Source organism: Chaetodon auriga, chromosome 20, assembly GCF_051107435.1.
Source record: "Chaetodon auriga isolate fChaAug3 chromosome 20, fChaAug3.hap1, whole genome shotgun sequence".
Taxonomy (NCBI): Eukaryota; Metazoa; Chordata; class Actinopteri; order Chaetodontiformes; family Chaetodontidae; genus Chaetodon; species Chaetodon auriga.
The window spans coordinates 12,991,717-13,004,342 of NC_135093.1; the positions used below are offsets into that span (position 1 = coordinate 12,991,717).

Consider the following 12,626-nt stretch of genomic DNA (forward strand, 5'->3'; position numbering starts at 1 on the left):
ATATCCTTTTATGTATCATCCGCATGTCATTATGCTCTCAAGATGGAAAAAAACAATGAGGGCAGCAATTAAACACAAAAGTTTGTTGAAACAATTTAATTACATTGAAACTGCACAGTAAAGAGCAACATCACCACATAGAAGAGAGCTTGGGCATTGGTTTCAGCCCTCTCCTCTTCACTCACAGAGTCAATGGAGCCTTTGCAGCAGCCACGGTCACAACCTGTGAGCTCTCAGGAAACACACACTTAGTCCCATCAGAGACCGCTCAGTAATGGTCTTCTCCTGGTCCAGTCTACTTTCAGAGCTGCAGGTTGACCTCAGCTGGGGCCACAATGGCTTGAAACAATCCAAGTGTCAGCTTACTGTCTCGTACAAAAATGCAAAATTCAGGGACAGTGAAACAACAAAGGCCAATGATGTATGCATTCATTCACATAGTCAATCCAACAAAACTTGTCACTATGTACAATTTTTAACGTGACTATCTATGCTGGAGTTTACAGTCTCCAGACATCTATAGCCTCATGTATTATTTAATCCAGTGTCCATGACTCCCTGTATGTGATATTGTCTGAAAGATATCCAGATATAGAGATCTTTACTGAAATAACACAAGACAGTGTAATAAATAAGAATCAAGTGTGCCCCTATTGTCTCATCAGCACAACTGTAAGACTAATTCTGCATACAGACTAGAAGCTATTGCTTTTCAGCTTGTTGCAGGGGTGACTGGACAACTCTTGCTGTGGAATTCACCATGGGCAATTAAAACAAGTCCAGATGGGCTATAAAATGTATTATTCACCAATGAGTGCCAATCTTTCTACAGTTCTACTATTTATTCCCTGAAACAGGGACATCATTTCTCTGTGTAGCCTGAAAAACAGTCACTTTTTTTTTTTTTTTTGCATATGATGTCAGTGTCACAACCATAACTGCCTTTGAGCTGCTGGTCTGCTCGCCAAACACTGACATGGACACTCACATAAAGACGTGTGTTCACTCATAACAGAGTGGATGCTGGTCAACATACTTTAAGTGCAGTTTCAAAGTGATCTCCAAAACGACTGCTGTAGGTTTAAAACCCTTACATAGACTACAACCGCTGACCACAAAGTGATGCCTGCGGACAGGCATACACTCACAGAGATAATCAATAGACTCATTCCTCTGATTAGAGAGCAAACCAGACATGGTGGAAAACAATATGATGAATGAGCAGCAACTGTGCTCAGAGGATTCAGAGAGGAAAAAAGAAATGAAAACATACATGCAAACCAGTTCAGTACATAAAAACCTGCAACATAATCAAAACAATTTACAATTTACTCTTGAATGCAAGCCAGATTCTAATGTACAACACTGCATTCATCAAAAATACTTAACAAATTACAATCTCTGAAACAAAATGTTCAGCATATTGCACTGGAAAAGTTGAAATCTACTGAAGTAAAAAAACAAACAAACAAAAAACTGAATGCACTATTCAGAGTTGGTCCATGCACAAGTCCACGTGGCTCGACTGAGTCCAATGTTCTTTATTTGGCCCGTGTCAAACCAGAGTGATGGTGAGCGGTTCAGGGTCCAAAGTAAAGGCCTCAGTAGTAGTAATGCTGCATCTCTGTCCAGTTGGTGATCCAGTACTTTTTCTGTGGCTCCTCAGCCTGAAATCCCAGATTGAACTGATGGCGCTCAGCCTTGCAAATTTTCACCCCCTGGTGCTTTGGCATTATGCGGTAGTAGACGGCTCGCTTGAAGAATCCAAGCTAGAGGGGAAAGAGAAAGAGAGAAGGAGGTGACATTAAAGAGGATGCACTTACACAGCATGAGAGCTGGGATTAATGACGTGTTGAGAAGGAGATTTACGATTCATAGGCTGAGGAAAATCAAGTTAGGCAAAAGATAAACCCACACTGAGTAAGACCAGATAAAGCAGTGAAGAAAGACATGATATGAATATCAGCAGCACAATGCAGAGTATTAGCCTGAAAGTGAAGTAGAAGCAATGTTAGACAGATGCAAACAACAGACATGAAAGAGAAAGTTTAGTGGTAAACAATCACACCCCAAGCTTAGCGCTGTAATTAACAGTATCCAAAGAAAATCCATTTGTAGGGGTGTTACCCAAAAGCCCCACTGGTGTGTGCTGTTGGGGGACCCATGAGGGCCCTCAGTAGTCCTCGGTCAGCCTCTCTGTCTCAGAGGGCTGGATCTTCATCTCAGCCTTCTGGGCCTTGGCCTCATACATCTCCCTCCTGCTGGCCCTCTGGAAGAAGCCACACTGCAGGTGGAGGGTGCATGGGAGGGGTGGTAAGTCAAAGGTTAGACTAACGGCTTGATATGAAGGTTATAGATCAGATGAATGGCTCAACAGCTATCATATAATCCAGAGTGGATTGCTGGTGTGACTAAGTACATGTGGGGAGTGTAAAGTGTAGTCAGTGCAAGAATGATTCTCACCTTCCATAATATAAGAATGATAATTCCCAGCAGTAGAACTCCTGCTACAATTGCAGAGATGATGATCCATAGCGGGAGCTCATAGGGTGCCTCCACCCATTCCACTGGCTCTATTTCCACTGTGAACTACAAGAAAGGTGGAGAGAGTCAAGTAAAATCATCTTCATCATTATAATCAGCATTGTCATCATCATCATCATCATCACCACAACACACCACGTTGGTCTGGCTGTTCATCTTTATGGTGGTTTTATCCGTAATGAGCTTCAGCGTGGCTTGGCCTCTGACCGTAACTCTCAGAGCGTTGAAATAGTCCTGCAGAGACACACACACATGCAGCATCAGAGCATTTTCAAGAAGTAGTCAAAGGGATGTTAAGACCAGAACCCTGAAAACTCACTGATGCTATTGCTGGGTATAAAATTATTTCACAACATTTTACACATGGCTAAAATCTTACCAGTAGTGAGCAATAAATATGCAAGAATATAATATACTGGATGGCTTATTTTTAATGCTAACCAACCAACAGGAGGGTTATCCCAGTAGTACATAGGCTAAGCAAGACTGCAAATGGAGTGAATACAACATATATTCATTATTGTTGTTTCCAAACTGAAGCAGGAAGAATTTGATGAGATTTGATGAAATTATTCATTATGCGTCGTTGTCTGCGTGTGCGTGACTGTAGGTGGCCAGCTCACCTCTAGCATTGTGCTGTTCCACAAACGGGAGCGGACATAAATCTCGGCTTTTTCCGTCATATTGAGCAGCGGGCAGGTAAATGTCACACACCGAGCTGTTCCCTTGGAGCATTCCTTCAACACACAATGAGAAAGAACGATTATACAAGTGAGCAAACATGGACAGTAACACCATTTTGCTTTTCTCAGTCAATAAACCTCAAAAAGGCCTGTTAGCTATTAGCTATGAGAAAGGCTACCAACAGGCTTGAATTTGTGATTAAGAGTGAAATGTGTCTACATCTGCCAGATGCAATATGCTGCAGGCATTCATTGTCTTTCTGATCAGGCAATCCCTTTTTTTAATATAATACTTATGAATTCTGACAGGTTCACTTCTTACCAACAGGTAGATCTCTTTGCGATGAGAGAGCAGTGTGATGGCTGCCTGTGGCTCATTGATGAGTGGCTTGGTCGTCTCATCGTCATCCACCACGATCTGCCGTTTGGTACGCGTTCGTCCGCTCTCTGACAACTGGAAGACGAGAGAGGGAGAAGGGAAAATGAAAGGAGGAAGCAGAGGAGACAGAGACATGACATCAGAGGGCTTGTGATAATTACTGGTTTTGATAAAGACATTACCAAATTCTTCTCAGAATAGCATTGTCATTTCCACTGTCTATATCTGGGCCGCACACATTATGACTTTCTATTTGGGGCTCTGTGAGGTTTGCATGTGGCGACACACTTTTTTTTTTTTTTGTCCCCAAATGTATTTCTGAACAGCTGTGGTTTGGCTTGGTGACCATTTTCACACCACTTTTCTACCACTCACAGTTACTCAGACTGCTCTGACTGCTTCAGTTCACACTCATGTCAGGATGAATTACAGTACATGCAACAAGCCTGTGAACAGCACAATACACTTAACAGCAGCAGAGTCAAAGTACATTTAGTCTTGCTTCATGTCAGCCTAGTTTTATTTATGCACTGTTAACATTTATTACCCAAAGATATCTGAGCAGTAAACTCACATAGTTGTTAGACAAGCTAACTGCATGGCTCTAAGGACAGCAACTTTGTGTTTAGTGCTACAAAAGTTCATCATGCCAAACCAACACGGTAAACATGCTAACAGTACACCTGCTAAATATCAGTATGTCAACATTGTCATGCAAGCATGTTAGCAAGCTAGCATTAGCATTTCACTCAAAGTGCTACTGTGCATACTCTTCAAGTGGCTCTTGAGGAACAGGTGCATATCGTGTCTTTAAGATCCTTACAGTGAGGTTGAGCAGGTTGACTACTTCTCCTGGAGGGCTACATTCCATTTCTGAGTTCCCAGTAACAACAATCTTCGTCAGGTACAGCAGCCACTTGCCGTTGGCTACCTCAAAGGGCCACTCAAACTCCACAGCCAGGGTCCCCACGTCTCCCAGAGGCTGTCCCCCCATGTTCACCTAGTGGTGAAAAAAGTAAGCAGCACAAAAAGAGAAAACTTTAATCAAAGAGATGGTGTGAAATAACAATATGGTGTGACTGTAACTTTGGAACTCCTAAATAGTATCCACCCCTGGTCATGCTTACACCACAAACCATAGCTCACATAACAATCCCTTCCCCACGCAATATTAAACTTCTGAGGAATAAAAGCTCTGGCTTCAAAGACAGGGTGGAGATGAGGGAAATGTGGGTGAGTAACACACATATTGTAGATGCAATATACAATCCTGGAGGTCTAACTCAGCCCGAGCGGTGGAGGTGACTCACTTTGAAGGTGAACTCCACCAGACTGCCCACGTCACTGGTGTTGACCATGGCTGACTCGCCCATCACTGTCCCACCGAATTTTGTTTGCACCACCGTCTTCACTCTGGACAGGGTGAGAGTTTGAAATGACGGCACACTATGCAAGTAAAAACTGACGAGGCAGGAAATGCGAGGTGACATACAGTATCCATGGCATTACTGTGCTCTTTACTGGATATACAGTGCGTCATGAGATGTTAGGTAATAGGACTCACATGGAGAAGGAGGGGGTGATGGTGTTTTCAATCAGCAGGGCCACAGGCAGAGGCTTCAGGTCACTCTGCTCACTAAGACTGAAGAAACAACCCTTATTGCAACAGTTTGTACCAGAGTAATATTACGTTAGAGCCTCAATAACAACTCATGATTACAATGCAACTTTAAAATTTGCACAAAATAAAAACACGTTTTACTGTGGAATCAAAACTGGGACCAAAGCCTTTTATATAAAGGAGCATTGTATCTCCCTTATATATAAAGGAGATACAATGCTGCATCAATGGTAAGCACTTACGTGGACAGAAGCAGCTGGGTCTCAATCTCTTGTGTGTAAAGACTGATCCCTGACGTCTCAAGATGGAGAACAAGTGACACCTGATAATGAAAGGAAGAGAGTGAGAAGTGTCATACCAGGGGAGCAAAAATGGTTAAGAGTCATGAAAGAAAATCAGTGAGTGTTAGTAGAACTTACCCTTTCATTGCCTTTCAGTGGATTCCCCAGATCACAAGTCACTGTGCCATTCGACCTGCACTGCACATCGTGGTCCTGAACATACAGTTAATACAAATTTATCAATTCGAGTGACCGGAAATGCATGTTCAAGAGGGAGAATTGCAGCTAAGTTACTTTTACATACTGGTGACAAGTAAAAAGAAAATTTAAATGGACATTTGTCAGTTGTCTGCTGCCCTCTAGTGGACGTACCGCAGACCTGACGCCAGAATATGCCAGTGCATCAGGAAGGGTGACGTTGAGCAAGGCCTGGTGGGCATCTTCAGCCAGCTTCCCTGGACCAGGAAAGTTGGTCACCTCCACCAACAGCCTTAATATCTTCATACTGCTGTGGAACTGAAGCACCTGGAATTTGTCCTGCCTGCACACAGGGATACATGGACAACATGTACAATTCATTTACATGCGTTTCAATGATCATTTTTGGCTATTTAATACATTTACTTATTTATATCTAGGTACTGCTTTCACTGTCCTAATGCTCAAATTCAGGTTTATTGAAACATTTGTGTTTGTTACACATTAACAAGAGAGAATTCAAATCAAGCTACTATATTTCGGCATTACAGGAATAGTTTAGACATTTGGGATATTGGGATATACACTTTTCACAGAGAGTCGACAAGAGGCTCCATATTACGCATGTCTGTATGCAAAATATGAAACTACAGCCAGGAGGTGGAGGGAAACTGCTAGCCTGTTGTGTCCAAAGGTACTTTTATGGATTAAACAAACATAATATAACATGTTATATCCCTCTTTCAAGTCTTTCTGCCATAATACGTAACTGCTGACATCACTGGTATCATTATTTGCCTCAGTTGCTTGGTTGATGTCAAGCTAGTAGAGAGGACAAGACAGCACAACACTAGAACGAAAGCCAAATATCAGACAAACAAAAATGTTGTGTGGTCTTTAATGTCTCCTCAAATTTCCACGAATTATTTGACAATTTGGGAAATACGGTAATTCACTTTCCTTCTTAGAGTTGGATGAGAAGATCGATAGCACTCTCGCCTGAATGCTAAATTTGAAGCTACTGCCTGCAGTCGTTTAGGTTAGCTTAGCATAAAAACTGGAAGCTAACATAGCTCTGTCAGGGTAACTGTGATATAATTAGTGCGATTAAGAAACATTGTTAGTTGAGCTTTGTTATTGTTGGACAGGGCCAGCTTGCTGCTTCCAGTGTGTCAAGCCTTTGTGCTGAGTTGAGATAACCAGGTGCTGCCCATAGCTTCATATTTACTGTACAGACATGAGAGGGGTGTCAACATGGTTTCTGTAGCAGCTTTAAAAACACTTGTCAGTCAAATAGGGCCTTATTATTCAGATTTTCATTTCACCTGGGGTAGGGCTTTTCCTTTTCATCAACAAACTGAGCTGCCACCTGCAGATTACTGCTGCATTTGTTGTCTGAGCCACACTCCTTCTGGAAGTTAATCTGTGGGAAAGGCAAACAAATAATTGTACATCAGTACTTACAGGAGGACTATCACATGTGCAGCGCTTCACTATCTATAGTTATTTCAAATGTAACTTGTGAATGTAGCATATGCACCACTCCATACCTCAGTTCTCTGAGAAAGCTTCCGCTCCTGGCTGAGAATTGGGAAGAAGTCCAGGTTCTGCACAGAACGTCTGGATTTAGGTTTTTGTTCCTGTAAGGATATGTTGAGGGAAAAGACCACCGGTTCCAGTTTGTCCCTCACAGGCTCCTATAGAATCACCCAAGAATCTTACATTAGATTCAATCACACGAGGACATGGAGACCAGGCAGCAGCACCTTCTCAAATGAAACAATGTAAATATCCACAGCAGTAAATAAAACATACAACTGCATGAATTCACATTACTACACACACATACACACACACACACACACACACACACACACACACACAATATGGTTATTTAAATTGAAACCTTACCACTACAATCAGCTTCAGAGTATGACACTTGGATTTGGAAGATGGCAGGCTCAGAAGGCCAGTGTATGTGTCGTCGTTATTGTCTTGAAATAGGACACGTGGGCTTCTTCTTCTCTCCATGTCGGCCTCCACTGTGTACTTTACCGCTTTACAAAGAAGAAATACATACAGTAAATATTAGAACATCAGCATCTGTGAGTGGCCAGCAAACCACCATCTCTACAGCTTGTGAATATAGATATACACTAGATTCAAACTTGCAGCCTTTATTTTATACAATTAGAAATTATGATTCATTTACACATTATGTGGTTTGTCATTGACAAAAAACAGCAATTGAATTGAAGCAAGATTGCTTACTGATATTTTTCTTGAAGTCTTTGTTTCCATTGCTTAGAGTGAAAGACATACACAGAGTTGCTGTAATGCTGTAAAACACAAAGAAGAATTGATCCATTGTCAAGCAAAACTGAATAAGCCAACATGAGAATTAGATTTTTTGTGGAGACATCTCACCATGGTGTATTTCCAGGACATTGATTATGGTCCACAATCTTTGGCTCAACAGTGAAGTCCTTAGTTAAGTGGATGACTGGTCGGGCCCTGAAGAGAAAAACAATGAAAAGAGCAATCAAACTGCACCTCAGCTGTATCGTCTTATGAGTACACACATTTACCACTTACAAGACATACACTACCAACTGCAGCAAAACTTGGTGACATCTTCCTTGTGATTTCTATCCCTGCATATTTTAACTGGCACAAGGTGAAAACTTTGTCTTTCTGCCATATTTTCACAAAGAAGGAAAGAATTTCAAAAGACTCAAGTTTAATTTTCTTGTTTAACCAAAAAACAGCAAGTCACTGGACTTTCTCAACACATACGACCCACAATAATATTTCATTTTTAGGGAAATTGTAAAAAAAAACCAAAGAAGTGACCAAATAATGTCATGCCTATGTTTCTGTTTAGCCTCTCCCTAGTTTCTACCTGAGCAGGGCCACGCGGTCGTCCAGAGAGCCGACTAAAATGTCTGGGTAACTGTTGTCATCCATGTCCATCCCTCCATTGATGGAGTAGCCGAAAGTCCTGAATCCTCCATTTCCCACTGACTTCCCCTCAATCACCTATAGAGGGCAGCATTGACACATGGGAAACCAACACAATGAATCTGGGCCTTTTCAAATGATCTCTGAAGTGCATCTGTGGCTTAAAGTCAGACGTTACCTGACTGGGCTCCTGTGAGATTCCCTTTTTACTTCCCATCCATATGTAGACCTTTCCTGTGTCGTGGAATGGAGCTCCCACGGCAAAGTCTGCAGATATGAACAATTGAGTGAAATATCAAGAGGAAACATGCAAACACAGGCTGCTGAGAATAAGCTCAGGGATGTCTGTGTGTGGAATATATTAGACCTCTAGGTGGCGGCATAGCACTATTTGATGATTAGTAAATTACCAGTCGGGCTACTTTCGCACAGCTTTCAGTAGTAGGTAGGCAAAATAATGGAAACGCTTCATAAAATGCACTTTAACTACAAGTACTTACATAACCATTTTTCAAAGTACATCGTGTTGTAGCTGAAGCAGCAGTTTGAGTGTAATTATTCTGCCTTATTGGAGTTTTCAAGCTGTGTTTGCTTGCTTGAGGTGTTGACTTGATTCCATTCTTCCCCACTCTGTGCAAAAACAAATGTTTTGACTTCACAGTTGTACCTTGGAAGCCATCTTGGTTGACATCACCAATAGCAGCCAGTGCAAAGCCAAACGCAGAGGCTGATGGACCCTTCAGCACCATGGTGGCGGTCTTTTGGAAAGATCCATTCTCATTCATGAAGATGTACACTGCTCCTCCCTGATCCTGCATGCGGTCAAAGTAAAATGGAGCACCCACGATCAGGTCATTCCAACTGTAAGGAAATATCCAAAAATATGTTTTAATATTCACCAACATTGAGTTCCTTGCAGCTCAAATGCACGTATTCCTTAAAATCATACAGACACAGTAAGATTTCATGCATGCATTAAGGGGGAAACATAATTTCAGCATGATGTCATGATGAACCCCTTATCTCAGCTGCTGAAAGGACAGGTTTTCTCCTCTCATCTCAGCTCATACATACAGTCAGTACATCAGTGTCATGCATTCTCCGCATAACAGGCCAGATCATAGCTACAGACCATTCAAGCATGATGGTCGACAGCACGAGATATGGTTACAGGCAATCCACTGACACAAGCAAACAAAACACTTTTCTTCTTTTTCATCAGTGAATTTAGAATTACAAGCAGCTTGTGCTTGAAAAATGGCATTTGATGAAGGATTACTTCTAAATGAATGAACCGCCAGCCATTTGATGGATTTTTGGTTGATTTTTTTCTGTTAAGGTTTTAATTGAAAATGAGTTCCAAATTGGGTTTGTTCTCAAAGCAAGGCCATAATGGATAAAGAACAGTCTCTTTTATTCCCAGCATGGAAAAAGCCACATTACGCTTTTGAGGTTAATCCTGGTCCGTGTAATACCCAGCAGTAGTCTGATCAAGTGCACGGTGGAGGGCTCAATATTCAAAATGTATTGTAGAAAACAGAAAAGGCTAAAGATAGTATTGATTTTCAGTGTGGTGTGCAGAGACGCACTCGTCATTGTTGAGGTCGGTGACAATCAGGCTGCTCCCAAAGTACGAGCCCACTTGTTCCCCGGGGATGATGAGCGCTGGCTCGAGGTTTTTGTTGGTCTTTGTCCCGAATATCACTGAGCCCTTGGACTCGTCCCTGGGAGACCCTGTCACCACTGTGTAATCGTCATGGCTAAGGAGCTTTTTGTCCTCAAGCACTGAATAACCTGCGGAAGAAGGCGTTTGACATACATGGTCAAAATGTCATCTGACCGTCATAAAAGCAATGCAGGCCTTTTTGATTAGCACAGATAAAATGGGATGTGATAAATCAGAGTCTGTTCTGAATTGAAATCCATATTTAAAAAACACTTCATACTGTAAACTGTATATTTACCCATATAACTGTTCCGTCTTTTCAGCTGTCCGAAGTCTTTGCCTATAGAGTCCCAGGCGTTTGCTGGATCTGGATCTCTCCACGTTACATGAACATTTCCTTTATAACAAAGCAGAATTAGACAACAATATTATGTCTGCTTCATGCACAATGAACAGGTTTCCCAGACAGAGAATAATCCCAGTGTTAGACTAACACTAGAATTTAGCAGACTTGCACAGGGTTTAATCCCCGTCTGTGGAACCAGCCCATTATTTCAAAGTTAAGTAACAAAACACACTCTTTTTGCTGTTAACTCCTCAGTGCCCACCTTGCCACACGTAGCTGCCTGTAGCGCCGATGTAGACGTCAGTGTCTGTCATGCCGCCTGAGATGCCCATGCTGCACATGCCCTCCAGCTCCATGTCGAAGTTGGGGTTGCAGACCTCATAGCTGTAAGTCTGCCAGTCATCGTTGGGGTCAAAGGTCAGGTCGTTACTCCTGACAAAGCACTTTCCTATCATCCGCCGCTGCTCCTCTGCGCCGCTTTTGATGATCTTCACGTAGCGGTGCCCGCATGCCTAATCACCAGAGAAGCCAGAGTGTGTATGGGCTGTGTAATCGCTCTAATTTCCAATGTGTCAAATCTGGCAACCTCTTCTGATGACGTTCTCATACTGAGATTAAATCAGAGCTAGTATTATTAAAAAATAATGTTCTACATTCTTCTGTACAGTGTACATTAAAAATAAACAATGGCTGAGAGGGAAAAAAAATCCTTTAAAGTAAATGAAATGCCCATGAAATTAAAGCAAAACAGCAAGTCATTTCCTGATAATTACAGCAGTTTGCTTTACACACAATACGATGAGGCAGCCGTTGTGCTGCTGTTGTCAGACGGATACTGTTTTTTAGAAAACAACTCAAACAATATGAATGTTAGCAAAATTTTACTATATAATTGGACAGAAAGTAGATATTAAATATATTATAATATATTATATCTACCGTATCTATAAAATTAAAACATCCAATTGTGTAAAAATGTAACAATATATGAAAAACTTGCTTAAAAGAAGAAATAAGAGCTCCCTCTTCAGCATATAAGAGAAGTGTCACTGTGTGGTCCGGTATATTACAATTTAAAATTGACCACATGGAAAGGGTATAATGATATATAATAATAATGATAATATTCACCAATATATCTACACAGGCACATTCATATTTCAAGAATATTTCCTCAGTAAAAGAACCACATTTCCTATATGAATCATATTCAAAGGAAATAAATCCCTTTAGAGAAAACTTATGATTTCAGTATTACTCCACATCCCATTTCCCGCCTGCATGCGTCATTCTGTGTTGGGTGTGTGCATGTTAAGTGTTAACATCCGTTTGCTGTATGCAGCAGTAAATATTGCAACATTCAATATATATAACACTGAGATGTGAAGGGTTTTATCTCACCCTGCATCCCCTCAGTGCTATAATCCATGTTACTGTGTTTTCTGTAATATGCCACCTGTGACAGTGACCAACACAGTAAAACAGGATGTCATCTCACCAGCACGCGTCCCGCTGTCTGGTCTCTCTGGCTGGCCACCGTCACGCCCAGCCACATGCCCTCAACCATCTCAGAAGGGGTTGCTGTAAATAAAGTGTAAAAATTACAGTCTAAACAAACAAACCAGTATGAGGTCCATAGATCAGCATGTCCAATCACCATTACATAGGAAATAACTTTCAACATGATGGCGGTGATAACATTCACAAGAAAACCAACCCAAACAGTACAGCTTCATTCAGCCTGGATCATGCCCTGACAAATATGAACCACAAAAATGCAACAACAGTCACTCCAGCCTCAACATCAAAAGTGATGAGGAATCCTTTTATTATGGTTCTTACTTTTGGCCTCCGGGGAGCCTATTCACCTCCACGTAGGAGAGCTGTGAGTCTATCAGTTAATAACCTTCAATTAAGAAAGGATGTGCTTTCGGAGTTTCATATCCT

General features: G+C 41.6%; 1 protein-coding gene across 2 annotated transcripts in view; it reads right to left on the reverse strand.

Moving 5' to 3' along the window:
• Positions 1–88: 88 nt before the first annotated feature.
• The window catches only part of itga3b (integrin, alpha 3b), a 28,708-nt gene continuing 16,170 nt past the window's right edge, over positions 89–12,626 (reverse strand). The window contains exons 3-26 of one of the 2 annotated variants that reach the window (XM_076760546.1): positions 12,178–12,260; positions 10,942–11,191; positions 10,632–10,730; positions 10,257–10,461; positions 9,335–9,528; positions 8,846–8,934; positions 8,609–8,745; positions 8,134–8,220; positions 7,978–8,045; positions 7,618–7,763; positions 7,257–7,403; positions 7,032–7,129; positions 5,881–6,049; positions 5,647–5,721; positions 5,470–5,549; positions 5,171–5,248; positions 4,917–5,019; positions 4,430–4,606; positions 3,550–3,681; positions 3,168–3,281; positions 2,680–2,778; positions 2,464–2,589; positions 2,128–2,284; positions 89–1,769 (exon numbers count right to left, since the gene is read on the reverse strand). In XM_076760546.1, coding sequence (XP_076616661.1) covers positions 2,174–2,284; positions 2,464–2,589; positions 2,680–2,778; positions 3,168–3,281; positions 3,550–3,681; positions 4,430–4,606; positions 4,917–5,019; positions 5,171–5,248; positions 5,470–5,549; positions 5,647–5,721; positions 5,881–6,049; positions 7,032–7,129; positions 7,257–7,403; positions 7,618–7,763; positions 7,978–8,045; positions 8,134–8,220; positions 8,609–8,745; positions 8,846–8,934; positions 9,335–9,528; positions 10,257–10,461; positions 10,632–10,730; positions 10,942–11,191; positions 12,178–12,260 — 2,867 coding nt within the window. In that variant the 3' untranslated portion in view covers positions 89–1,769; positions 2,128–2,173. The remainder of the gene's footprint in view (positions 1,770–2,127; positions 2,285–2,463; positions 2,590–2,679; positions 2,779–3,167; positions 3,282–3,549; positions 3,682–4,429; positions 4,607–4,916; positions 5,020–5,170; positions 5,249–5,469; positions 5,550–5,646; positions 5,722–5,880; positions 6,050–7,031; positions 7,130–7,256; positions 7,404–7,617; positions 7,764–7,977; positions 8,046–8,133; positions 8,221–8,608; positions 8,746–8,845; positions 8,935–9,334; positions 9,529–10,256; positions 10,462–10,631; positions 10,731–10,941; positions 11,192–12,177; positions 12,261–12,626) is intronic. The other variant, XM_076760545.1, reaches the window with a different exon arrangement.